We start from the raw sequence: 27,968 nt of genomic DNA, 5'->3' as shown, positions 1-27,968 counted from the left end.
AAGAACTCAACAAAGTACCTAGTTTACCGTCTTCACCACGATCTGTCTGCGTTAGCGGACTGGAAGCTCAAGCACCATTTACGAAACATGACGTTCACAATATCGCCCCTATGTCTGCCTAAACGCATTATCGTCATTTTGGGAAAATCAATTTCAATTTGCAGGAACCAGGAGGAGGTAGGGTGGAGATGCTACAAGGAATAGAATTGAAGTCGATACACTGTCGAATGCCTACGTTGCGCTGTTCGCATGGATTAGCAGTATATATAGGTGGCGGCAGTTCGCATCGAAAGCTGAAATCCGGCAGCACAACAAAGCGTCAATAGGCTATTGACGAATGGACGACGACGATTGCGATGAATGAAGCCAATATCGCATCTAGTCCTCCAAGGTGATACACACTCCACATATCTATATGTAATGCAAGCAGACACACTACCTTTTTTGCGGAGAGTTCCAGTTGGCACGTGTGAGTGACTGTTGATGTTTATGAGCGGTATAACATGATGAATGTGATTGGCACTTGCTTTTGCTGTCAGGACGATATTTGATGAGGGAGGTTTGGAGATTTTGTCGAATTTTGTGTTCTTCTCCAGTTTTCAGTTGCTCTTCTGATTCGCGGAAAAAATATACTTTTAATTATGTTTCGCATGAGACTCTGGCGGCTTTACACGCAGATAAGTGAAGTAGCGGTTCAGAGCAAAAGCCTCTGCTCGCTACATCAATCAAAAAAGATCATCAATTTGTTTGAACAGCTCTTTGGCGATGTGAACACAGGAACCATTTTGTTTGTTTTATACTGAGAAGAACATATACTTTTACGTTACAAGACTTGAGCATGAAAGTTTTTCTGGGACCTGGCATGATTGTCAGCCTAAAATTTTCTTTGTAGATAGAACTTTTGACACTCTTATATTATGTTGACACAATTTTTCCAGCGGCGTCTAAAAAGTGTATGCATTTTAGGAAAATAAAAACTAGGCCATGTCAGAAATCAAACCCACAAACATTTGCCACTGTGTTGTTAAGTCACCATATTTGAATTATATACAGTCAGTTTTTTTACGCGGGGGATACGTACCGTGTAAAAAAACTCGGTTCAAAATCCAAAAAACCGCGTAAAAAAAGTCTCACCATTTCTCGACGAATCATGCTAAAATAAGACGGTGAATTTTTTTGTAAGTTTTCATTTACGCGGCCGCGTGAATAAAAACCGCGTAAAAAAAAACCTGACTGTACCGCATACATCTGTTGATAAATCCATCAGCTGAAGAATATTCTCTACTGATACACGATAGGTTTCACTGGCGTATGGCAGCACCAATTTATCGTTTGAGCTGAATGTCCGTTTTTTTTGCGGTAACTAAATTGATTATTTTTTTATACATTCCTTATACTCTCAGAAGCAAAACTCACCATCTTAATTCGTCCAACAATGTACCGCCATCGAGCGCCATTTGGCAACCAAGATATTGGAAGATACATTGTCAATGGGGGAACCTAATTGATGTTGGCTGCAAACAATCCTATTTTTCGGCTTTTCGGGCCCGTATGAAGTTGATCACCAATATTAACTTCTTTTCCCGATCAGCCTAGATAGCTGTGTAGTGTCGGTAGCGGTTAGTTCAACTGGCTAAGAATAGCACTACGGACCGCCTGTTCCAGTGGTAGGAATCCACTAATCAGGTGACCCCTAATTCATGGTGTTATGCGGCTTTACGCTTACCGTGCCTAGGAATGAATGGTTAGGGGGGTCTTATAAAAACCTAATCGCAAACGGAGCCTGTGGAGTACCAGGGCACCCTCCACAGTATTTGCCCTTACTGTGCTAACCGGAGCAATAGCGCGGTGGACCTTGTGTTTCTCCGAGACAATCAGCTGCCCTTCTTCAATCTCATACTTGAGGCTGAATAAGGGCGGGATTATGAAGATGTTATTAATTAGTTTAGATTTTCAACTATATGGTTTCGCATTATGCGTTTTACACAGTGTATTCTGTAAATCCTCGCCTTTGGCGCACTCAAATCGATACCGATCTGGCTTTATTGTTGCTGTTCTTTTTTGTGCTGTGATTGTTAAGAGTTTAATCTTGCCTAGTTTGGGTAGTGGCTACGGTTAGGATAGCTCAGATCAATCTTCAGCACAAAAGAACAGCAACGATCAATCTTTGTAGACTTATGCAAAATGGTACAGCCCAAGTGGCGTTAGTTCAAGAACCTTACTTTCGTAAGGGGAATTTCTATTTAGGAAACCTTGTGAATCCGGTGTTTGCTACTTTCAGTAAAAATGAAATGGCAAACTCACGTGTCATGCCTCGAGCATGTGTGCTTGTCAATAACGCAATCGTTGCTACACTCATCTCTGAACTAACTACCAGAGATGTATGTGCTATCACAATCGATGTATCTGTTGGAAACCTCAACAGAAAATACGTTTATTGTTCGGTTTATTTACCGCATGATGAACCATCCCCTACGGATGCTTTCAAGCAGGTTATTGCATACTGCACTTCAAAAGGCCTTCCGCTAATTGTTGGTAGTGATGCTAATGCTCACCATATAATCTGGGGCAGCTCAGACATCAATTTGAGAGGCTCCAGTTTGATGGAATACTTAAGTAGTACAGATCTTGGACTACTTAACATAGGCAACCACCCAACCTTCATGGTATCTGGTAGAGAGGAAGTGTTAGACATAACGCTTTGCTCTAGCAGAATTAGTCATGAGCTGACCAATTGGCATGTCTCAGATGAAGAATCTTTATCTGACCATCGTTACATCTTATTTGAACATGTGAATGTTACTTCGCAAGCTTTGCGTTTCAGGAATCCCCGGTCAACCAACTGGGATCTCTTTACCGATTTGGTTGCAGCCAAATTTCATGGATACTCACCATCAATTGACACTCCAAGTGATTTAGATGATGCCGTTGATACTACAACGGCCTTCATCATGGAAGCTTTTGAAGAAGCCTGCCCTCTGCGGTCTGTGAAGACCACGAGAGGAACCCCTTGGTGGAACTCCGATCTGGCGAAGCTCAGGAAACAATGTAGAAAGAGTTGGAACAGACGACGTTCGGCTGGATCGGAGGCTTTCAGGTCGGCTCGCAAGGCCTACCAGAAAGCTCTTCGGTCTGCTGAATGATCCGGCTGGAAAAACCTTTGTACAAATGTTTCCAGTCTGAGTGAAGCCAGTCGATTGAACAAAATCCTTGCAAAATCTAAGGATTTTCAAGTGAACGAACTTCGTTTGCCAAATGGTGATTTCACTTCCTCTGATGAGGAAGTTTTAGAATGTTTATTCAGTACACACTTCCCCGGATGTGTGGATATTACATCTTCGGATGAACCTGATGTCTTTTCTTGTAGTTATGATTCTTTAGCTTCGGCTCGGAGTATCATAACTTTAGAATCGATTGAATGGGCACTTAATAGCTTTGCTCCTTTCAAATCTCCTGGGGCAGATGGGATTTATCCTATTATGCTTCAGAAGGGATTTGATCATTTCAAACATGTTTTGAAACAACTACTTGTTTGCAGTTTTGCTACAGGGTATATTCCCAAATCCTGGCGGGATATTACTGTGAAGTTTATTCCGAAAGTGGGTCGCGCGTCGTATGAAGAAGCAAAGAGCTTCAGACCTATCAGTTTGACCTCTTTTCTTCTGAAATGCTTAGAACGCATAGTCGATCATCACATCCGTGATGTTCATCTGGCCAATGTGCCTCTTCATGTGAACCAACATGCTTACCAATCTGGAAAGTCCACTGTGACTCTTTTACACAAAGTTGTTTACGATATCGAGAAGGCATTCGCTCAAAAGCAATCCTGCTTGGGTGTTTTCTTAGATATCGAGGGTGCCTTTGACAACGTGCCTTTCGATGCCATATTGGAAGCCGCACGGGGTCATGGTATATCTCCAATGATTTCCAATTGGATTCACCAAATGCTCAAAAACCGACATCTCTTCTCGACATTGCGTCAAGCGGCGATTAGGAAATTGAGTGTTTGTGGGTGCCCCCAAGGGGGAGTCTTATCACCACTTTTATGGAATCTCGTAGCAGATACGCTATTGAGGCAACTCAATAATAGCGGTTTTCCTACTTATGGTTTTGCCGACGACTACCTAACATTGTTAGTCGGTATGTGCATCAGCACCCTTTTCGACCTGATGCAAAACGCACTTCAGGTAGTTGAGGGTTGGTGTCGCCAATATGGCCTTTCGGTAAATCCGAGTAAAACATCTATTGTTCTTTTCACGGAAAAGCGTAACCGTAATGGTGTTCGAACTTTACGTCTCTTTGATTCTGAAATCAATGTGACTGAACAGGTAAAGTACGTTGGAGTAATTCTTGATTCCAAGCTTTCCTGGACACCTCATGTTGAGTTCAGAATCAAGAAAGCTTGTATGGCCTTCGGGCAATGCCGGCGAACCTTTGGTACAACTTGGGGTCTAAAACCCACGTATATCAAATGGATCTACACAACTGTTGTTCGGCCAATATTGGCCTATGGATGCCTTGTGTGGTGGCAAAAGGGCGAAGTGAGAACGGTCCAATCAAAGTTAGGCCATCTCCAAAGGATGTGCTTAATGGCGATGTCTGGAGCGTTCTCTTCAACTCCCACGGCAGCTCTCGAAGTTCTCTTTGACGTTGCCCCACTACACATTCATCTCAAACAAGAAGCACTTTCTTGCACTTACCGCCTATGGGTACTCGGTTTACTAGAGGAAACTCCTGTGAACCGCAGTTCAACACACACCTCGTTGTTTCCACTTTTGGTGAATTGGGACAAAGTTGTCCTTGCTCCAAGTGATCTTACAATTGCTTGTAATTTTCCATATAGGACATTTTCCACGAAATTCCCTTCCCGGGATGAGTGGACATCTGGTTATCTGGAGAGAAGTATTTCAGACGGCATCGTATGTTACACTGATGGCTCCCTTCTCGAAGGTCGAGCAGGTGCTGGTGTTTATTCTCGTGAGCTAAGGCTGTATCAGTCTTACTCACTTGGTAGACACTGCACCGTTTTTCAGGCCGAAATCTTTGCTCTTATGTGCGGAGTGCAATCAGCACTTCAGCAGCACGTAATGGGCAAAGTAATATACTTCTGTTCAGATAGCCAGGCTGCTATTAAAGCACTTGCTTCGGCCAACTCCAGGTCGAAGATAGTTATCGCTTGTCGAACTCAAATTGAGGAGCTGAATTCAGCAAACGCTGTTCACCTTGTATGGGTACCTGGCCATTCTTCCATCGCTGGAAACGAATTGGCTGATGAGTTAGCTCGCACTGGAGCATCACATGACTTCATTGGCCCTGAGCCAGCTATTCCGGTATCCAAGTGTTGGGTGAAGCTTCGGATTGACACGTGGGCTGCCACTCAGCACAAACAATACTGGAATAGTTTGGAGTCATGTCGTCAAACAAAATTGTATTGTACTGAGCCATCTCTAGGGGTGGCAAAGTATCTAACAAATCTGTCAAAGCAGAATTGCAGCATGCTGGTCAAAGCATTGACTGGCCACTGCCAACTCAGTTATCACATGGCGAATATTCAGCAAGCTGATTCATTTGCATGTGATAGCTGTGAATCCGATTATGGAACTTCGTATCATTTAATATGTAACTGTCCAGTTTTTGCGCAATTGCGTTTCCGAGTACTCGGGAAACACTTATTAAGTGAAACTGACTTCAGAAACCTGAATCTTCAGGACGTTCTGTTGTTCTTGACCCGCTGTGGTAAAGAGCTATAGGCTCTCTTTACGCTTTATGCATATCACAGTGCCCTTTTCAGGGCGCTGTTCGAACCCATCCCGATCAGAAAAGCGTAACAAAATTATAACCGATTGAGTTATTTATTTCAAAGATTTTTCATTACCGAATGAGTTATAAAATTCGCCGGTTAGGTGTTAAAATAACAAAAAATATAACTAAAACTGCTCTAGCCATAACATAATTATAACAGGTGTTGATACAATTTTAACAAATTTATAACAAAGTGAGATATAATAAATATTGGAATGATCAAAAAATTATAACACATGTTGTTATAAATTAGATATAAATATATTGGGTAAAAATTGAGTTGGGTAAATATTAACTCATTTTTGGGTAATATTTTTTAAGAGTGTTATTTATTTTTAGCGAAAAATTTTGGTATATAAAAAAACCTCACCCAGACGGGAATCGAACCAAGGACGCCAGCCTTCAACTGCAATCCGGCGCCTTTATCAATGAGGCCATTGCAGCACTTGAAGTGAAGGGTGGTATATGATCAAGTGGTTCTTCGTTTTAGCGGCTGGTTTATAAATAGACTCATTTGTCCAACGTACAGGGGAGAGAAAATATGACGTCACATAAAAGTGTTCTTGATACAGTTGATCGCAATTACGTCATCCTAGGATATAAATAATAACAAAACTGGATATAATTTGGTTATAATTGTAACTCAAGAATTTGCTCTGCATTTTGGCATGCTTTATCTCATGATTCAGACCAGAAAAAAATGTCGTATCTTCATAAAAGTTGTAGAGATAGTTAATAGCTCTTAAATAGTGAAAAGAGTGGTATACTATTTCACCTACTGTTGATGCTAGCGAGCAATTAAATCAGAACATTTCGACATGTGTTATTAAATAATTATCTAATGTTCCTCACCATCAAGGAAGTTCCTGCCTACGGCAAAGTTATGCAAATTTCACAGCTTCGTGGCGTTAGTGTGCATTTCTGGAGATTGTCAGATTTAGATGGCTTGTGAAATAAAAAAAAAATGAAGTGTTTAATGCACAATTTTTACATTACATGGTACTTGGTACAAGAATTGACATACTAAAGCAATTCTGTGGCGTTTGCTTTGCCTCGTGATCTCATATAATGTTTTTAATTTCAGCAAAAATAGTTTAAACAAGAAATTCCCCCACTAGTTGAAAGCACGTGTTCGGCATTTGCTTCGGCATTTGTTCAAGATGCATGACGATGCCCATCAACATATCGGTAAAAAAGAAATAGCCTTCTGCTAGTGATTGTTTTTTTTTTAATCTTTCAACAGTGTTTCTCATTTTAAACTACTGCACAGATTATTACATCTATTTGATTTCAGTTGAGATTCTGTTTCATTGAGTAAATCCTATTTGAATAACCGCTTTAAAATTGTGGAAGTCAAAAGAAATCATTGAATCCCGATCGGTACTCTATCGGGAGTGCCACAAGGATCGGTTTCAGGACCATTGATGTTAGCCTTATTTATTAACGGCCTTCCTTCATCTTTGAGTATGTAATATCCACACAACATATTTGCAGATAACAAGAAGCTGTATTTCTACTGGATTAATATGGACGTCAATTGCATGGCAATGAAACGTGACTAACAACATGGCGTGACCAAATTAGATATCAATTTCAAAGCTCCACAAATTATTTTGTTATTAATCAATTCTTCAAAAACTAAGGTGATTTTCATTTGCAGACGACTAATTGTTTCAGTTGTATCATGTTAATTCAATAACAATGATAAACTGCTAATTTCTGAATAATTTATTAAAATAATCTTGAATGGGACTACAAACTGCAAAACCTATGGAGGATTGTGAGGCTTAAAACTAACTTCAGGAATGTTAACAGTTTCAATGAAAGTCATCCTTTTCAAATCCATTTTGTTGCCTCACTTATCATAGCTTCATGTGACCGTTTGAGAGTTGCATTAACCCTAGTAGGAAGTTGGGGTCAATATGACCCACACAAGCACGCTGAACGTACACTACGCCTTCGTGGTGGTGCAAAAACCTAACGTATTAGGAGGGTCAAATCATTGCATACGTTGGGCTTTAAATTTAACTAGATGCTCTAGTGTGGCTCACCTACAATGACAACTGCTGGGATACTCATTTCTTATTTTTTTTTAACTACGTTGCTGTGCGATGCTATATAGAATCATTCGCTAAGGACCTAAATATTGTAACAACATCACTATGATACTGATGATCTTAAGGCTTAAGCATCCGTCATCATTTTTCGGAAAATAAAAAGCAGTTTTCTCGCTGTAAATCAAAATATCGACCATGAAAATATATTCACTGCATTCTATTCCTCATGCGGAATACAGTGAATATATTTTCATGGCAAAGACTTTTGTTTTGATCGAAAAAACTGCTTTCAAATGTTTAATGATGACGATGATTTAAATGGCTTTTTTTTTTTGTTTTTATTAATGTGTATTTTAACACAAAGCTAATTCTACATTTCAATGACAAATTGTTCAACGTTATCGCGGAAATATTGTACCCGTTTGATTTGTACAAGGCGGTTTATACGTGATAACTCCCACCCGGCGGCTGCAAAAACAGTTTTAGCCAAGGTGCACAGATAATCAAAAAATAGATTTTGAACTTCCATAAGGGATAATCCTGAATCTAAATACAAGTACCGTAATCCGGGGTAACATTGATCAGAATGTTCGTTCTTTCTTGAATAATTCTCTTGTTAAAGCAAACGTTACATGTTTTATATTTTTAAAACAAGTACTGGCCCTCTGAGTATATGTTAAGGTACTCGAAAAAGTATTGTAAAACTTTAAAACATGTTTAAATAGGCTTTTTAATCTAATTTTTGATTTTGTTGATTTGGGGTAACATTGATCATGTCAGTGATCAATGTTCGTTTGCGTTGAAAATACTCTTACTTACTAAATTCGGGGACGCTGATTTCGAATATGTTATCCAAATTCTTAAGAAATTTAATGCTTTTTTTAAAAAATCGTTTATTTTATTGAGAAAGAGCACTTTCATAGAAGTTTCATTTATTTAATTCAACTCCAGGATATCATATTGAAGTAAAACAGTGATTTCGAACCTCGTAATGTATCTAGTATTCATGCCAAGCATGAATGTTTGACAATGTATCTCATGGCAATTTTCTTAAAGGTCTGGATCATGATTCGAACTTGTCAAAAATCCTGTATTTTACAAGCACAGTAGCACCAAACAGCGGCATAATTGCGTTCCAAACACCACCTGTAAAATATTAATTTGACAAAAACTGCATTTTCAAAACTCTAACTGACTTTGTTATAATGTTCATATAAAGATTATCAAAATCATTTTTTTGTATTATAACTGACCTTGTTATAATTCTGATATAATTAAATCAGGTTTTCAAATCATTTTTGTCAAATATATCTAAATATAACAAACGTTGATATATCTATCAACCGCTGATATAATTTTGTTAGATTTTTGTTATGCCTTTCTGATCGGGATTGTGCCACGCTTTTGCGAGTATGACGATCCTATTCCCTTACCTGTCCTTTCCCATGTCCTATCCTTTTTCCTTCCCTTCTCCGTCAGGTAAATGATGAATAGGCTCGTGTTCATGGCGATGGCACAAATTTCCCGAATGGAGGAGAACGTGCCTCTAGAGCCGACCTACTGATACCTGATATACTCTCAGAAGCAAAACTCACCATCTTAATTCGTCCAACAATGTACCGCCATCGAGCGCCATTTGGCAACCAAGATATTGGAAGATACATTGTCAATGGGGGAACCTAATTGATGTTGGCTGCAAACAATCCTATTGGGTGGGAATAGGGATGTCATATACGTGCTTTCAACTTTCTCTACTGCTGGTCATGCTACCGTTGAGCTGGAAGCTGTTTAGATCCAGTGATTTTCTCGAAAATCGCGTTTAAATTTCCACGCTTTGCCTGGCCCCTATGGAAGCTGCGCACTACAATAGCCGGTTATTTAGGTTCTAGTGCTCCAATCTTTATTAAATTTGGAATATGGATTTTCGAGCTATACACCAGCTTTCAGATTATTCAAGAAACTTAGTTTGATTAATTTGAAAAATTGATCGTAATTGCAAACATAGATTGAATGGCAATTTAGGTAGATTCGGTAGAGCTCGAAAGTCCTGAGCTCCAGAACATTTTGCATACTTTTACAATATCGTACAACCTCAAAAAGATTGTTTCGTAGCATCAAGCAGCAGTCAGGAGAACAATGACCGTGAACCGAAAGCGTAGATTGAATGGCAATTGTAGTACATTTTATAGAACTTAAAAGTACTGCGGTTCCGGATATTCTTCAAACTTATAATACCCGACAACCAAAAAAATCACGTTGGGTTGGAGAGCATCATATCAGAGGACAATAACTGCAAACATAGATTGGACGGCGATTGATGTAGATTCTGTAGAACTTTTTTTATCTTTATTATCGAGACTTTCAGCCCGAGGCTGGTTCGTCTCCGTTGATTTTGCTGAAGGAGAATCTGAATTAGTTTCCGGGTTTAATGTAGAATATAGAAGAGGGGGATTTGCTTTAATTTTTTGTAAGCCCTGAGCTCCAGGACATTTTGCTTACCACAATATCGTACAACCTCAGAAAGATTTTCTTGTAACATTTCGGAGTACCATGGATAACAATGACCGAACCGCTTACGTAGATTGCATGGTGATTGCGGTAGATTCTGTAGACCTTAAATGTCTTGAATTCCAGGACATTTTGTATACGTTACAATGATGTACAACCTCGGAAAGATTTTCTCGTAACATTTCGGAGTACCATGGATAGCAATGACCGATAACCGCTAACATAGTTTTCATGGTGATTGCGGTAGATTCTGTAGACCTTAAATGTCACGAACTCCAGGACGTTTTGCATACATTACGATGATGTACAACCTGAGAAAGATTTTCTCGTGACATTACGGAGTATCATGGATTACAATGGCCGATAACCGTTACCGTAGATTGCACGGGGATTGCGGTAGATTATGTAGACCTCCAATGTCCTGAACTCCAGAACATTCCGCATACCTTACAATGTCGTACAATTTCCGAAAGATTTTCTTGTAACTTTTCAGAGCACATTGGATAACAATGACCTATAAACGCTAACGTAGTTTAGTGGACCTGATCACCGAAGTAAATCGGACATCAAGGATTACCATTACCTTTTTTTCAGTAGTATGGACACTGCTACTGTCGCATACAGCTTACTTACTTGAGATTATTCATAGTACCGAGACCATGATTGGCCCCTGGTAGCCGCACGGTGATGTTGTAACTCTTTTCTCCTTCCTCGGTGTCGCAGAGGAACACATGGTTCTGGAAGTAGCTCTCCAATATTCAGAATATTATTCTTGGTGTTGCACAGTCAACTTTCGTTCGTTGCACTAAGCTCTTACCCAGTTAGTGAAAGGAATCTCAGAACAAGGTAGACAACACAACTTCTAGAGGAATGTCAGAAGGAACTCATTTAGGAATCTCAGGTAAGAATTTTAGAGAAAAAAAATTGAGGAATCCTAGAAGGAACTTCGGATAAATTCCTTCTAATATTCTTCAAGGAGTTCCTTCTATGATTCCTTCGTTTTGGGATAACACCTTCCTATAGATTTCTCCAGGAGTTCTTTCTGGGGTTAATGCAGATGTTCCTTTTAGGATCCCAGAGGAACTCCTCATGGCATCTTGGGTGAAACTTCTAGAGGAATCTCAGAAAGAAGGAATCTCGGAAGTAATTCCTTCAGGAACCTCGGAATTAATTCTTGAAAGATTTACGGAGCTCCTAGCAGTCTTTCGGAAGTTATCCCTAGGAAAATCGAAGACAGAATCACGTTAAAAGTTTCAGGAGAATTTCAGAGAGAGCCGTCTTCGACCAGAGGTCACACAGACTGTACATTACCTTACATTACACAACGGACAACACACATATAACACCCATTGGCCCAGTAACAAGCTGTACAAAATCACAGAAAAAACATCCGAAGGAATTCTGGAAAAATCTTCAAAGGAGCTAACTAAGGAGACCTAGAGGAACTCCTGGAAGAATCTTGTAATAAATTTCTAGAGAAAACACAAGAGAAATTTCTGAAAGAAATTTTGGAAAGTATACCTTGAGGTATCTCAGAATAAATTCCTTGAGGAATTCATGAAGGAGCTCCTGGATGAATACCAGATGGCAATTCTCTTGGGAAACATAAAAAAAGCTTCTAACGGAACCCCAGAAGGATTCTCTGAAGGAATTTTGAATAAACCCTTGGAAGAATCGTAGAAAGAGCTCCCTGGGGAATCCCAGGAGGAATTCATAGAAGAATCTCACAAAAAAAAACTTATGGAGGAATCCCGAAAAGAATTCCTAGTCCGAGGTTCTTCGTGAGGTTTGTTCTGTACTCCTCCAAAAGTTTTTTTTTTTTTGTGAATCTTTCAGGAGTTGAAGAAATATTTTCAGGAACTTCTTATGATATTCCTCCAGAGATTTCTTCTCATACCACGTGGTAAAGAGCCATACAAGTTATTTCTTAGATTCGTCTAGAAGTTTCTCCACAGATCCCAGTAGGAGTTCCTTCTGGGATCGTATAAGGAACATCCACAGGAATCCCAGAAAGACGCCCTGGTGAAATCTCAGAAGGTGTAATCCTAAAATGGAGAAGTGCTAGAAGAAACTCCTTGAAGAATATTATAAGGAACTCCTTAAGGAATCCCAGAAGGAACTCCTCCCGAGAACTTGTAGTAATTTCTCCTCAGATTCTTTCAGGGGTTCTTCGATAATTAGTTCCACAAATCTTTTCGAGATTTTTTTTAAATTTGAAAATGAGTTTGTATTACAGATGTATATATATTTGTTTTTCTAGATATTTGTCCATGGGTTTCTTTCGAGGTTGTGCCTTGAATTCTACTTAAAATTTCTAAAAAATATTATTTTCTTCTTGAAGATCTTTATCTGGGATTCATTAAGAGGTTCCCTCAGAAATCCATTTAGTATGTTTTAGAAGATATTCTTGTATTTTCAAATTTGTTCACAAATATCTGAAGATATTCTTACAGTATTCCATGGATTTTTTTTAATAAATGTCTAAATAATCATAACAATTTTCAGAATTTATTTGAGTTATGATGATAAATTTCACGACCGCTTACAAACACTTTACAAACAATTGGATAATATCTTGTCATATATGTGCTATGAAAAATCGGTTCCAAGACTCGCCCGTATTATGCTCTCAGGTGCATTTACAATTAGTTTTGTGCTGACTCTTAGATGCTATTGCTAAAAAATCGTACGCTTTGTCATAAAACGAAACTTTCTTTCTTTTGATGAAAAAAAAAACTAAGACCGTTTGCACGCTACTTCTAAAAGAAAATGCACTTGAAAGAAATAGGCATGTCTTCACGTTTTTGCCTTTCTCGTACACTAAAGTGTACTGAAAGGCTTTATGTTCACTAAAAAACGAATTTTCGATAGAAGGCTCGGAGAGTCGAGTGATATATACAAATCAAATCAGTTCGACGAATTGAGATGATGTCTGTGTGTATGTATGTGTGTTTATATGTGTGTATATGTATGTCTGTGTAAGTTTACTCACTTTTAAGGCACTTCCTATCAGCCGGATTATAGCTCGAATCGAACCAGAATTTTACCACATTGTTTGCTATTGAAAATGATCCGGATCGGTCGAGGCGTTCCGGAGTTATGGCCATTTGAGTGATCCGGACCAGCACCAATAGAACTGGCTGTATATAAAACTAAACCAAGCTCCATCGAACTGCGTCGATTTTTTGTAACCTTTAGCATGGTTGACGAATTTTGTGCGGAAATCAACACTGGAGACCAGAAATTCTACGATGTCGGCCCAAAACTCAATATGGCAGCCTGATATTCAAGATGGTGGTTCTAAATTCAAGATGGCGGCTGTTAAATAGAGTTCTAGGCTCAAAAATAATGAAATATGGGGTATTTTTGATACGGGGAAGATGTCAGGAGTCAAAAAATGGCGACCAGAATATCCAAGATGGCGGTCTAAAATCCAAGATGGCGGCTCCAAATTCATAATGGCGTCTGTCCAATGGAGCTTTAGGCTCTAAAACCATGCAATAAAGGTATATTTGAAACGGGGAAGATATCCGGAGTCCAAAAATGGAGACCATAAAATCCAAGATGGCGGCTCCAAATTCAAGAAGGCAGCTTTTAATAGAGCTTTTGACTCTAAAACCTTGCGAAATGGGTATATTTGGTAGAGAAGATGTCTGGAGTCAAAAGTGGTAACCATAATATCCAAGATAGCGGTCTGAAATCTAAGATGACGGTATGGAGATTGGCGAAAATGTCCGGAGTCCGTCGATCATTGATGCCTCGGCACGGGTCGCTTGACTTATTGAATTGGGGTTACTCCGTTTGGTGGATTCTTACCACCCGGTTATCCGTCGTTCTATTCTTATGCTACAAAAACGGCAAAGCAGTCTCGAGGAAATCAAACGATGTAATTTGATTTTTCACAACGTTGTTTTGACCATTTTTTTCTTTCCTGGAGAAGTCCAAAAAAGTGATCAAAACGTTGGATAAAAAAAATCGTTTGATTTCCTCTAGATTGCTTAACCGTTTCCGTAGCATAATTATTCCATATAGCCAAACTCTCACAATCCGTTCTATTCTTAGCCGGAAAGTACACAGCTGATTCGCAGAAGGCGGGTTCGTCAAGCCGCAGGTTTCTTGTTGCTGCTGCCCCGATACTCTGTATATGGTGTGGTAGACACTGTACGATGAGCTCAGGAAAAAGCGATTCTGTGCTCAATCCACTACTCACCACTTCGCACAACGGGGGCACGATCTTCTTCACAGGTAAGTATTAACGTTCTCAGTACTTTCTTCTTCTTTTTCTTCCAGGTTCACACACAGCACAGGTAAGTCTATGGTTGTCCAAAAACTTTATTCTCACTTTACTAACTCCTAAATACTTTATTCACTACTTTTCTACTTAACACTACTAATAACTTCTACTATTTCACCTTCAGTGGGTGGTGGGTTGGAAATTCACAATTTGTTGTTCTTCACACGTTCGCTGATGATGACAGTGGTCGATGACGTCGAGTTGTCGCAAAACCAAAAAAGAGACCGAGCACGCAGTTCATTCGGCCTTTTATAATGGGTTGATCCATTCTGTCACGGTTGACCGGATAGAGCGAGATCGATGAAAACGCAAATTCCCACAGGGCGCCATGATCGAATTCGCAAACGGTTGTTGCTATCGGTCGAGATCTCCCCACGTACAGATGGCGCGCGGATACACTTTCGCAGATGCGAACAGACACAAAGATACTATATTCCAAAGGAAGTCTAGGAAATTTTCTGGACATACTTGAAATCGAACCCGTCACCCTCAGCATAATCGTACGTTTACCGCTTCGACTAATGGGCCTTTCTTTTATAATTTGTGAACACTAATTATTCAAAGCATTTGGGAATTACCCTGTGCGTTTTCCAATAAATTTTCTTGAACCATGAATGCCCCAAGAATATCTTCCTAGAATTCATAAGAGAATCAACATCCTTCAAATGGCATGTGTTGGATATTGATAACGAGTCTAACTTATAACGAAAAGTAAGTAACATTGGCATTCAAATATGCATTTATATATACCCATCAAACAGCAGCCCACGAGGCGGACGAGGCTAAAGTTTTAAATTCATGTGTAAGTTAGTCCCATTTCATATACAAAGTTCGGATTGGGTAACCTTTTGACGTGGGAGTTTAAACTTTTTTCCAAAATTTACTCGTATGTCGTTAACCTTCTCATTCGAGCAGTACATGCTTGCTTTCCATGATAAACTTTTAAAAGTGGGCGGAAATTTTATCTGATGATGTAAAGCTGGTAAACTGTAAGTATCCTTTTGGATGGTCGATGGAAGATTGAAAACTACCAGATGAAGGAGACCAACTGTGAATGACATGTTAATTGAAATTTAATCAATTATAAGCAGAGAACTAAACCATTTCAGGCGAGTACCTGTGCTCGAAGATTTAATACGTGAATATTTATGAACGTGATTAATGACATTGAGCACTCAGATCTCGGCTTATGAAATAAGTTGACTTATGGTTTCCCATAAAAACCAAACAAATCCATTTCATCAATCTCACGATACTAAGTATCCATTTTAATTTAGCCAACTTCCACCGTGATTTTCGTCAAACACCGACCGAGACAAACCAAAGTTATCGTTTCCGATGCCATTTCCGCTAGCTAAATGGTCCTCCATGTAATCCAGCCGCCATCCGCCACCAGCACGGTCCGTTGAGACCGCACACCGAATCATCAAAGTGTGAACGAAACTTTTGTGTTTATCTTTTCCATCCGCAAAGCTTCGGTCCTTGCATTCCGTCCCACTCGCATTTCTTTCCGGGTGGGAACGTTTGTAGAAAACCGCAGTCGTTCGGACGAAAAATGCCTTTCTCTCTAAATCCTCAAACATGGCAAATAACCCATACGTACCTCTACTGTAGGCAGTGGCTGTTGCCGTAAAGCTATGCTGCCCATCAACGATGGTTTTATCTGGAAAAATGTCTCCAAACCAGCATAAACAATTATCATTAGAGTGGTCCATTTCAATATGGAATTAGCTAAACCTGACTTCCACAGGTGTCGGATAATTTGAAAACCCCACTGAAACAATCTTTTGTCAGGGATTGATCTTGGAGTATTGGACTTTGAAGTTTTCATTCAAAAGAGTGCCGCCCTAATCTTTACAGTGCGAAAAAGGACAAACATCGGGATCATACTTACAGAGAAAACATACACAATGGCGACGACACGACCCTTAACGGCACACAGTCAATGCCGCCAAACAAAAACAACTTTTGGTGGTGTTTACGATACGATGGTCACTCGCGACACTGACCCGTGGCACGCTCCGTGATATGATCACGACGGTCGAAATCACAACCGTGGGAGGAAAAAACAGTTCAAAATCACTAGCGAAAAAGTCCACTATGCGAAAACGACGACGACGACGGGGTTATTAGACTCGATTTTGTCACTTCGGACTGGCCGACCGACGAGATAGCAAAAGAAGCGTGCGTTCTATTTCAATTGCTTTTAATAACTGATTGTGTTGTGTGGTTCTACATGGTGCTAGAGCATCGATCTGTTCGGCGATCGAGTGCGTGTGTAGTGTGTTGGTTGTAGGGTAGATACAATAATTGTTGGTGAGCGGTTTTAATTATACAATTCAAATTTATTAGTGGTAGATCGTAACATGCCGGCCGCCGTTGAAGCCAACCGGTTCAACCATCATCTTCGGCTTCGTGACTTCGACTTGTACTGACTGCGATGCTGTCGTCCTTCGGTTCGTCCTCGGCAGGAGCTATCGGCAGGACGGCGATCTCTGTGACCGCTCGCTTGTACTGTCCGGAAGCGGTCTTGACTACGACCACACGGACTCGTCCATCCTTCCCCGCAACGGTTTCGATGATCCGTCCCAACGGCCATTGAAGGGGCGGCGCAGTTGCTTGCCTGACAAGCACCAGCTGTCCGATGCGCACGTCCGGCTGGGGTCGCTTCCATTTGGTTCGCTGCTGGAGTTGGCTGACATAGTCCAGCTGCCAACAACGCCAGAGGTCTTGGACCGACTTCTTCATCTCCTGCAGGCGCGAGAGTCGATTTGGATTGACGTCGACCAGGTCGGGCTCAGGGATGGCCACGAGCGGTTCGCCAACAAGAAAATGCCCTGGAGTCAGAGCGGAGCAATCGTCAGGAGAATCTGTAAGCGGAGAGAGAGGACGGGAATTGAGGACTGATTCGATTTGGGCAACGACGGTCTGGAGCTGGTCCACGGTGAATGAGCGGTTGCCCATGATGCGACGGAAGTGGTGCTTGAAGGATTTGATTCCGGCCTCCCAGATACCGCCGAAGTGCGGTGATCTTGCCGGGATAAAGCGAAACTTGATTCCACTTTCCACGCAGAAGTTCTCCCAGTCCTTGGACCGGAATTGACGACGAAACTCTTCCCGCATCGAACGGAGCTCTCGGTCTGCCCCGACGAAAGCAGTCGCGTTGTCGCAGTGTAGTTCGAGCACTCGACCGCGACGAGCTACGAAACGCTTAACGGCGTTTATGCAGGCGGCGGACGACAGATCGGCGACGACTTCGAGATGCACGGCTTTCACCACGAGACATACGAACAGACCGACGTAGATCTTAACCGACGCGCCCCGACCACTTAAAGGACGAACGAGAAACGGCCCACAGTAATCCATCCCGGAGTGTATAAACGGTCTAGCAGGTGACACACGAACGGATGGAAGGGGTGCCATGAGCTGCTGTTGTAGCCGTGGCTGGCAACGGAAACAGGTTACGCATTGACGTACCACCTTGCGAGCTAGCTGTCGACCCCGGACTGGCCAAAATCGTTGACGAATTGTAGCGAGCGTGAGCGTTGGACCGCCGTGAAGTGTTCGGATGTGGCTGGATCGGGCGATGAGCCAACTGAGCCGGTGGTCGGCGGGGAGAAGAATCGGGTAACGAGTGTCGTACGGTGCTTTCATATTCGCTAATCGTCCACAGAGTCTGAGCAAACCGAACTGATCCATGAACAACTTCAAGTCCTTGAGTGGCGATTTCGATGTTGCAGATGCGGATGGAACGCTTTGAGCGCTACGGTAGTGGTGAACTTCAGCTGGGAAGGACGCTAACTGAACTTGTCGTACGAGAATCTTGAGCGCATGCTCACCTTCCTCTGGGGTCAGTGAACCAATGGTGCGGTCGCTCCGCGGGAGCCTCGAATTGTTGAAAAATCGGTAGCATCGTGCTACGACACGGATTAGCTTGGATAAGTCCGTGAATCGTTCGCACAGTGTTTGGTCGACGGTAGCACTGTGCAAAGCGATGACTGGGCAGGCTTCCTGCTGCAAATCCGGAAGATCCGGCATCGAAACCACACACTCGGGCCAACTGTCGACGGGGTCTTTGAGGAAACTCGGTCCGTGCCACCACAAATCGTCCTTGGAGATCTGACTTGCCATCAACCCTCGGGAAATCCGGTCTGCTGGATTCATTTCCGACGGAACGTGTCTCCACTTGCAGTCCTTGGTTAGGCGTTGGATCTCTGCGATCCGGTTTGAGACGAAAACCTTCCACACATTTGACTGCGACTTGATCCAGTGAAGCACGATGCTGGAATCAACCCAAAACGTTGGAGGTTCGACGAAATCCGTTGTTTGCCGGAGATTGTCGGCAAGCTGGCTGCCGAGTAGCGCGGCGCACAGCTCCAGGCGAGGGATGGATTGTCCACGTAGTGGAGCAACACGTGACTTTGCTGTCAGCAGATGGCTATGGGACTGTCCGAGCTCGTCACGGGAAACGACGTAGATACAGCAACCGTATGCTGCTTTCGAGGCGTCGCAGAAGCAATGCAGACTGTAATGGCGGTTTTGCACGACTCTGCGCGGCACGGAGAGTGCCTGTAGCTGATTGAGCTCTGAGCGGTAGATTGTCCACCAGCTGGAGTGTTCTTCGGACAGTTGGTCGTCCCACGACCAGTGTTCTGCCCAAAGCACTTGAACGAACATCTTAGCTTTCATCACTACGGGTCCCAGAAGGCCGAGCGGATCGAACAGTTGCGACATCTCAGATACGACGAGGCGTTTTGTTGCGACATCCAGCGGCGACAGAGCTGGAATCTTGAACTGGAATGTATCCGACTGTGGAAACCAGAGAAGTCCCAATGTCTTCACAGTAGGGGAGCGATCGATTTCTAGTTCTGGTTTGGTTTCCCACAACTGACGAGGAACGCTGGCGAGAACGGCGGTATTGTTGGTGGCCCATTTACGTAGAACGAAGCCTGCTTGGTGTAGCATCTCCATCAATTGGCGACAAGTTTCGGCAAGCTTGACTTGGTCGTCGTCGCCGGTGAGGACATCGTCTACGTACGTTCCCTTCTTGATGACAGGAACCGCCAATGGAAAACGTTCTCCTTCGTCAGTGGCCAACTGGTTCAGCACACGAGTAGCGTGGAACGGCGAGCTAGCGAGACCGTAGGTGACGGTCTTTAACTGGTAGATGCGAACTGGTTCTGATGGATCCTTTCGGAAGAGTATTTGCTGATACTTCCGGTCATCCGGGTGTACCCAGATCTGTCGAAACATCTTCTCGGCGTCAGCAGTGACAGCGTACCGAGGAAGACGGATGTTGATGACGGTAGAGTACAGAGCTGGCTGCACTGTTGGTCCGACAAACAGAACTTCATTGAGCGATAAGCTGGTAGAACTACGACAGGATCCATCAAATACTACTCGTGTCTTCGTGGTGGAACTCTCAGGACGGTGGATGGCATGGTGGGGTAGGAAAAACTGCGGGTTTCGCGACGCGCGCGGATTCACCTCCTCCATGTGCCCCAGACTTTCGTACTCCTCCAGGAACTCGTAATAGGCGATACGGAGACCTTCATCGACAGCGAACTTCTTCTCCATAGACTGGAGGCGACGGAATGCGAGCTGGTAGGAGTCGCCGAGCATTGGCAACATGTCTTCTCGCAGCGGTAGACGGACGATGTATCTCCCGTCTGTATCTCGTCCAACGGTTTGTTGGAAATGATCTTCGCAGCGTTGTTCGTCGGGAGTGTAGGATCTTCCGACGTCGAAGTTGTCGATTTCCCAAAATCGTTCGAGTTGCTTGTCGAGCAGGTCGTCAGTGCAGATGTGACTGGTCTGGACTGCCGGTGGATCGAGAGCTGGATCCGATATCTTCCCGCATACGATGTATCCAAGTACGGTTTTCTGTAGTAGCGGACACCCAGCGGCGAGAGAGATTTGCTGATGTTCTAGCAACGAGAAGAACAGTTCAGCGCCGATAATGATGTCTATCTTCTGGCTGATGTTGAACTGGGGATCCGCCATCGGAAGATTACGAGGAATTTGCCAACGAGAGACGTTGATGTGGTGGCTGGGTAGCGACACCGTTAGCTTTGGCAGTACCAGGCAGTCCAGAGTGAAGCGATGATCTCCGAAGCGTGAAGCGAGCGAAAGCGTTACGCCGAAATGGACGTTCACGGTGGATTGGCCTATCCCACTGACAGGCGAGTTGATCTTGAAACGCTTCAGACGGAGCTTCTGGCAGAGTGATTCGCTGATGAAGCTGGGTTGGGAGCCACTGTCCAAGAGCGCCCTAGCGAAATGGTCGTTGTTGTCGGCATCTTTCACTTTGATAACGGCTGTCGATAGCACGACCTATTCTGACGAGAATGTTGAGTCACTTCAGCACTTTGACAGGAGGTGGAGGGAGGCGAATTTGTTTCGACGAGAGAATCGACCGACGGAGTGGTGGGGGGAATACCGACCGAATACGATTGCGGAAATGTACGGAACGACGAGTTCGCGAGTGGTGATGCACCGGAAATTGCCGACGGTGGACGTACGGCGGCGTTAGCGTCGCGTGGCGGTACTTGGTACGAACGCGAACCGATTGCTTCAGCGGATTGACCAATTGCAACTGGTACAGATTGGTTGGGAACTACTGCTGGTGCACCAGGGGCCGAAGCAGACGAAATCGGCGGAAGGTGCAGCAGTGAATGATGTTTCTTGGAGCACTGCTTGCAGGAACCGCTGGAGCAATCCTTCGCCAGGTGTGCACCCTTCAAGCAGTTTATGCAGAGCCCGTGCTTCTTGACAAATTCGAAACGTTGTTGTGGAACGAGAGATTGGAAACCGCTGCACTGAAACAGGAGATGGGCTTGCTTACAGTGAGGGCACTTCTTCACGTTCTCAGAAGCGACGTGGGCTGTGAGGCGTGGTTTTGACGGTTTTGACTCTGATTGGGTACTGGTAGTGTGGGAGAGCATTAATGTGGTGATTATTCGCGATCTTTTATGAATAAAGTCGACAAGTTGCTTATAAGTGGGTCTCTGGCCATCGTCTAAATGGGTTTCCCACTCCCGCAGTGAGCCATGGTCCAGGCAACTGCTCAATCGCTCAACGAGGAACGAGTTCCAGTGTTCCTCCACTGTTTCGAGCTTATTCAGCAACTGCACATGGCGATCGAAGCTGTCGGCCAGCTCCGACAGTCCTGAAGCAGACTCCTTCTTTATGGGATTGATCGCCAACAATGCCGACATGTGTCGCTTGATGAGCAAGTTCGGATTCTCAAAGCGATCCTTCAAAAGGTTCCACGCAACTTGATAATCATCGGCAGAAATATCAAGTGTGGATACAATACGAGCTGCTTCGTCCGTCAACGATGCTCGCAAATAGTGCATCTTTTGCACTGCCGTCAACTGTTGATTGGAATGAATCAACGAGACGAAAAGATCGCGAAACGGTACCCAATCGTCAATCTTGCCTCCAAAATTTGGAATCTTAATCTCCGGCAGCCGAACGTTGGTTATTGGCTGGGCCGGTAGGGCGCAAACCGAAGACGGTGCGCGAGGCTGTGCGGGTGGGGCCGGAGGGACAGTGGGAAGCTTGCTCTGCAACGACCCCTTCAGATCGAGGTACAACAGTTGAAAATCTCGCCTCTCTTCGGAAAAATGTTCCTCACTGTCCTCCAAAATTTCGATTTCCTCCTGGGTGGAGAGAAAATCACGCCACAACTCATCCAAAAGCGCAATTTGAGTGGCTAATTGGTTTTGACGAGCGGGCTCATACGTTCGGTTGAACTCATTCACCATCATCGCCGAGCCCAAAATGTTCGAGCGACGACGATGTAAAAGCTTCAGCTTTGTAGCTGAGCTGGCCTTGCTTGCCTTCTTCACCGGCATAATTAAATCAATCACCACCACCAGAAAGGGCACGTACCTGGGATCGGTGGTAAACTCTACCTGACCGATTTAATTCTGCTGACTGCTGTGGCTGGGAAGGGTACACGGTGCAACGTTGCGCTGCTATCCTCCGTTGCTGCTGGAGCCGACGGGCGCGATGCTGATCTTGGCTTGGCCACAGATCTATCCACGGGAACAAATCACTCTCACTGCACTGCGTTTGAACACGTGTTCTGAACGCGGCCCGAATAGCGATGGCGGTTATCTGGAACCTTCCACGACGTGACACTAGTGCAATGGCGATAATGACACAAATTGCAACGCACTGTCCCGGGTTTCGGCACCAAAATGTTTACGATACGATGGTCACTCGCGACACTGACCCGTGGCACGCTCCGTGATATGATCACGACGGTCGAAATCACAACCGTGGGAGGAAAAAACAGTTCAAAATCACTAGCGAAAAAGTCCACTATGCGAAAACGACGACGACGACGGGGTTATTAGACTCGATTTTGTCACTTCGGACTGGCCGACCGACGAGATAGCAAAAGAAGCGTGCGTTCTATTTCAATTGCTTTTAATAACTGATTGTGTTGTGTGGTTCTACATGGTGCTAGAGCATCGATCTGTTCGGCGATCGAGTGCGTGTGTAGTGTGTTGGTTGTAGGGTAGATACAATAATTGTTGGTGAGCGGTTTTAATTATACAATTCAAATTTATTAGTGGTAGATCGTAACAGGTGGTACACTCCATAGTAGGCTCCATGCTAGGCCACCCACACACCTCCCAGGCCCACTACTGGTGATGTCGTCTACCCCTCTTGAACGAACTGAGAGCTTTCTCATGAATCGCATAGCTCCCGGAAAGCCACTCCCCATGACGACAACGTCTTTGACGGTGATAAAGCGGGTTTATTTGTAGCCCATACTTAGAATTGTAGCAGCCCTGTTTCACGTATTTAGGTGCATACATACTGTACCGTGTACATTTTTGTATCAATTGTGCTTCATTCATGCAGCGGAAGTAGCAACAATAATGGACCTTTATTGTGATTTAAAGTTGATTGTTTCAACTACAGTCCGAATATTTACGTTGGATACCTCGCATAGGTTTTAAGAAAAAAAAACATTTTCAGTAAAAGCTGTTTTCTAAGTGAAGAGAAACTAATGAAACATGTTTTCCCAACTAAACTGTTTTAACTGATTCGTCCAAAGTTTCGGTTAAGTGGCACAGCTAGGGTACCTTAGGCCAACTACCTACTGTTCTCGAAACCCAAAAACCGTTACCGACACCGAAAATAAAAGTTTACGAACTGATTCAACGGCAACGACTTTCAGCGTGAAACAACGGTCACGAATTGGAACATGGAATGTATTAACCCTCTTCCAGCAAGGTAAACTGGCCCAACTGGCCAAGGAGGCATACCGTACGAAGCTTGAGATCCTAGGACTGAGCGAAGTCCTTTCGCCGAACTTTGGAAAACACAGATTGGCGTCGGGCCAAATTCTGCTATACTGTGGCCTAAGAGGTGAACACGCTCTTCGCCACCGTGGAGCTGGTTTCCTGATCAGCGTTCACGCTCACGCTGCGCTCATGAAGTGGGAACCTATTAGTGAGAGGATTATTGTAGCCAGATTCAGAACACGGATACGAAACCTTACCATGATCGAATGCTAAGGACTGTTCATTAAAGAAAGTGGACACCTGTTTTTCAATAGAAAATATGTATTTTCGAACAAATTCAAAAGTTTATTTTTTATAAATGACAATTAACATACATGTGGCCGAATTCACGTGAGTTTGAACATTTACTTCGCTTTTCGGAAGAACGCTCGGACTTTCCTCTTGATACCTCCCATAAGATTCTGCACAACTTTCTCCGTAACTTTTCGTTGTGCCGCAGACAAAATTTTTTTGAAGCAATCAACAGAGCTTGCTTCTCTTCCATCTTTCTTGAGATGCCGCTTAATTATTGTCCGGTATCTTTCCACATGGCGCTGTTTAGAGAAGTTTTGTGGATTTTGCCATTTTTCGTCTAAATCGACTTTTTCCGTCTTGAGCATCTCTAGCAGTGCTGAAAAATTCATTTCGCCATATCTAAATTCAATCACCTACAGCTCATTTTAGAAGCTGAACCTGAGATTCTGAGAATATGGTATATGAAAAACTTGTGCGGCTAGACCAGTTCTGCAAGAAAGTCACGGAAAACTCGTTATTTTTCGAATATTTAGGGTATATGTCACGGACTACCTTCGAAAAATGCAAATGATATTCATGGTGAATATCATTTGGCATTTTTCAAAGGTAGTCCGTGACATTTACATTAAATATTCGAAAAATAGCGGTTTTTCCGTGACTTTCTTGCAGAACTGGTCTAGCCGCACAAGTTTTCCATATGTCATATTCTCAGGTTCAGCTTCTAAAATGAGCTGTAGGTGGTTGAATTTAGATATGACGAAATGAAACTTTCAGCACTGATCTCTAGTGTAGAAGAAGCGTAATATGTGGGTGCCAGATCCGCCTAAAACAAAAGAGGATCCGTATGTTTTCGGTAGATGGGTAGAAGTCGTTTTTTGATGCATTCCTTTCTGTTATTTTCACCGTTTTTTGGTCCCGTTGTGAAATACGAAGAACTCTTTAAGCCACATGAACAATCGGCTCGCCACATCAAAAACTTTTTCCCAATTTTTTCAGTTCTGATGTACCCTACATCATCCGGCACATCTGTCCCCTGCTTAGCGTTAAAAAATTGCGGTCCCGGAAGTGTATTAGTAAGCCAATTCTCGAAACGACAACTTTTTGGAACACCATTTGTGCAGAATTAATCTGCTAGTCTCAAAGCTAATACGACCTATCGCTCGAAATTTCTCACTTTTTTCCGTTTTCTTTGAGTGTGTTGCCGAAGTGAACAATGATTTTACACACTGAGCAAAAATTCACATTTTTTTGTTTAGTTTTAACTCTAAACAATTGGTAAACAGATGTCCACTTTCTTTAATGAACAGCCCTTACGCGCCAACCGATGCTGCCGAAATGCAAGACAAAGAAAACTTTTACTGCCAGATTCCGAAAAGCGATATCGCTAGGCGATATTGCTAGCGTTAATCAACAGAAGCAGGAAATCTGGCGCCAGTTCAACACACGCCGACTGGAAGACGCCGATGAAAAGGTCCTTCGTCGAGGAGCTAGAGAACCGTTCTGCGGACATTCCGGAAGGTGGAAGCGTAGAAGATCAATGAAGCGCCATCAAGAACGCCTTCATCGCCACCGGCGAGCATAATTTGGGTTAGCTACGCACCCAGAGAAAGCAGTGGATCACAGTCACAGATGATACCTAGAGGAAGATAGAGGAGCGAAGAAACACCTAAGCCGCGAAAGAGCGAGCAAAAATACGAGGAGCCAAATTTGTAGCCTGTCAGCGCTAGTCGGATCTCGAGAAAAAGGAAGTGAAACGCTCATGAAGACAAAGGAGCGTGGGCGAACTCCCTAGCTGACTAAGGCGAGAAAGCCGCAAACACCGGCGACATCCGTCTCGTCTACGATGTCTCATGTCGCCTTAGTGGGACTAACGAATGCTACGATGCCCGTGAAAGACACGTCTGGACAGATTTTGGCCGACCCAGCTGACCAGTGAATCGGTGGTTCAAGCACTTCGGAGACATTTTTCGAGTATCGGTCACGCCATCAACACCTCAGCATGATCCGCCAAGGGTTCGACGTATTATCCTGAGGAACTACACGAGAATCTGTCGTGCGGTGCCCGAGGGTCAGCAGTAATGCCGGCAAGTCAGACCCCAGCCAGGTGTCCCGGAAAGGTGGGAAGGGTGAGCCTGAAAAGGCTGAACCGTCCCGGAAGCATGGGAACAAAAGGATGCGATCGTTTTTAGGCTCTCAGCAACCACAGAGTAGGGCGAACCAAAGGAAGATCCCCCCTTGGACAAAACCGAGTGGAAGAAGAAGAGGACAAAGCCGCATGTCGAGGTATATAGGGACGCCAAACCAAGGCGTAAAAGAGTAGGTGCTTAGCGCGAGAAAGGCGATGCGCTCTTCATCAAGACCGGACAGACGAAGTATTCGGACGTCTTGAAGGCGATGCGAAGCGAGGCCAAGCTCGTGGATCTAGAAGCCGACGTGCGCAGTAACAGACGCACTCGTACGGCTGAGATTATCCTGGAACTGAAGAGCGATAAGGAGCGCAAGGGCAGAAAAGGTCCTTGGAGAAAGGGTAGAGGTGAGGGCTCTCACACAAAAGGTGACTCTGAAGGTGAAAAACCTAGACGAGATCACCAAAGTGGAAGGGCTGGTCACGGCACTGCTGCAACAGTGCGAGTTCAGGTGGTCGCCGCAGCCGTTAGGCTACGGAAGAGGCGGCAGGGACATAGGCAGCTTTGTTTCAGCTTCCTGTGGAGGATGTAAAAAGTCCGTTAAAGTAGGAAGGATTAAGGCAGGCTCTGGTGCGTATGCCATCTGTCGTTCCACGAGCCACCGGAGGTTTGTTTCAGTCATCCATTTGTCTGATCTGTACCGGGAAATCCGTGAACAACAGGCATCGAACAGGTGGTCACAGTGGAGATAACGCAGCTGAACTTGAACCACTGTGACTGCTTTTCAAGCAGTTTCTGATAGTGGGTTGGATAACGCCATGATAGCGGACACATACCGAATACCCGCCGGTAACAGGATCGCGGAAGGGTCCAGAAATATGGCGGCGATATGGATGACGGATAAATACCCCGTCCAGGACTTGGTATCTACTACCTACGAGGGCTTCGTGGTCGCCAAAGTAAACGGGGTCTTCTTCTGTAGCTATTATGCGCCTCCGCAGCTGTCGATCGAGCAGTTCCCGGAGATGTTTGACTGTATGACGACCGTGCTGACTTGACAGGGCGTAGGCCGATGGTAACACAGCGTAACAAAAATTAACTTTTGGACTGTCTCAAGAGCAAACTTATGTGTCTCTGACAGATTTTGGACCGCTGAATCCGAATCCGGGCTCAGATTTGCTCCAACACGTCACAATTTTGAGCTATACCTCAATTTATAGGGTAAAATATGCGATTTTGGGCTTTTTTGACTGCAAGCCATTAAGCATGGAAATATTTTTTTTAGGCAATCAAAAGGATAATTGGTCAATTAACATCTTAATGATGCAAAATATTTCTTTTTACCAATTCGAATTTGATAGTTTTAAGCGATTTATGTTAGGTACGATATTTCCCATACAAGTCACCCTCCAAAAGTAGCATGCAAGTTTTCATACTAACATAAAATGCTTAAATCTATCAAATTTGATTAGGTAAAACGAAATATTTTGCATGAGTCGCAGTGATGGAAAACAGTGAGGAATGCAGCTGAGTAGACACAAACGCAAAGCTATCCTACTCGTGAACAACAGAAGCCAGAATATATTCGCACTTCCTTCACTCGCGAGCTAACGAAGCTGGT

At 43.6% G+C, this 27,968-nt stretch overlaps 3 protein-coding genes across 6 annotated transcripts in view; 1 reads left to right on the top strand and 2 right to left on the bottom strand.

Annotated features, from left to right (window-relative positions):
• Positions 1-16,019, top strand: part of LOC134290238 (uncharacterized) — a 37,445-nt gene extending 21,426 nt beyond the window's left edge. Inside the window, exons 3-5 of the mRNA XM_062857311.1 lie at positions 14,430-14,612; positions 14,658-14,674; positions 15,939-16,019. Coding sequence (XP_062713295.1) covers positions 14,430-14,612; positions 14,658-14,674; positions 15,939-16,019 — 281 coding nt within the window. The remainder of the gene's footprint in view (positions 1-14,429; positions 14,613-14,657; positions 14,675-15,938) is intronic.
• The window catches only part of LOC115254164 (soluble guanylate cyclase 88E), a 538,233-nt gene that overhangs the window by 350,631 nt on the left and 159,634 nt on the right, over positions 1-27,968 (bottom strand). The window lies entirely within an intron of this gene.
• On the bottom strand, positions 17,056-22,520 carry LOC115259352 (uncharacterized). The gene is made up of 2 exons (XM_062857310.1): positions 21,029-22,520; positions 17,056-20,978 (listed from the first exon to the last, which is right to left on the bottom strand). Exons 1-2 carry the CDS (start codon positions 22,518-22,520, stop codon positions 17,056-17,058), a joined length of 5,415 nt encoding a protein of 1,804 aa, XP_062713294.1.

This window comes from Aedes albopictus, chromosome 3 (genome assembly GCF_035046485.1).
Source record: "Aedes albopictus strain Foshan chromosome 3, AalbF5, whole genome shotgun sequence".
Taxonomy (NCBI): Eukaryota; Metazoa; Arthropoda; class Insecta; order Diptera; family Culicidae; genus Aedes; species Aedes albopictus.
The sequence above is the reverse complement of the archived record's forward strand: the minus strand, read 5'-3'. Positions and strand labels throughout refer to the sequence as shown.

Bases quoted from the DNA above. Each gene is read 5' to 3' on its own strand.
- LOC115259352 (XM_062857310.1), bottom strand. From the start codon at position 22,520: ATGCCGGTGAAGAAGGCAAGCAAGGCCAGCTCAGCTACAAAGCTGAAG. The intron at 20,979-21,028 runs GTGCTGAAGTGA...TGCTATCGACAG, and splicing joins TCCCTCCACCTCCTGTCAAA to CCGTTATCAAAGTGAAAGAT.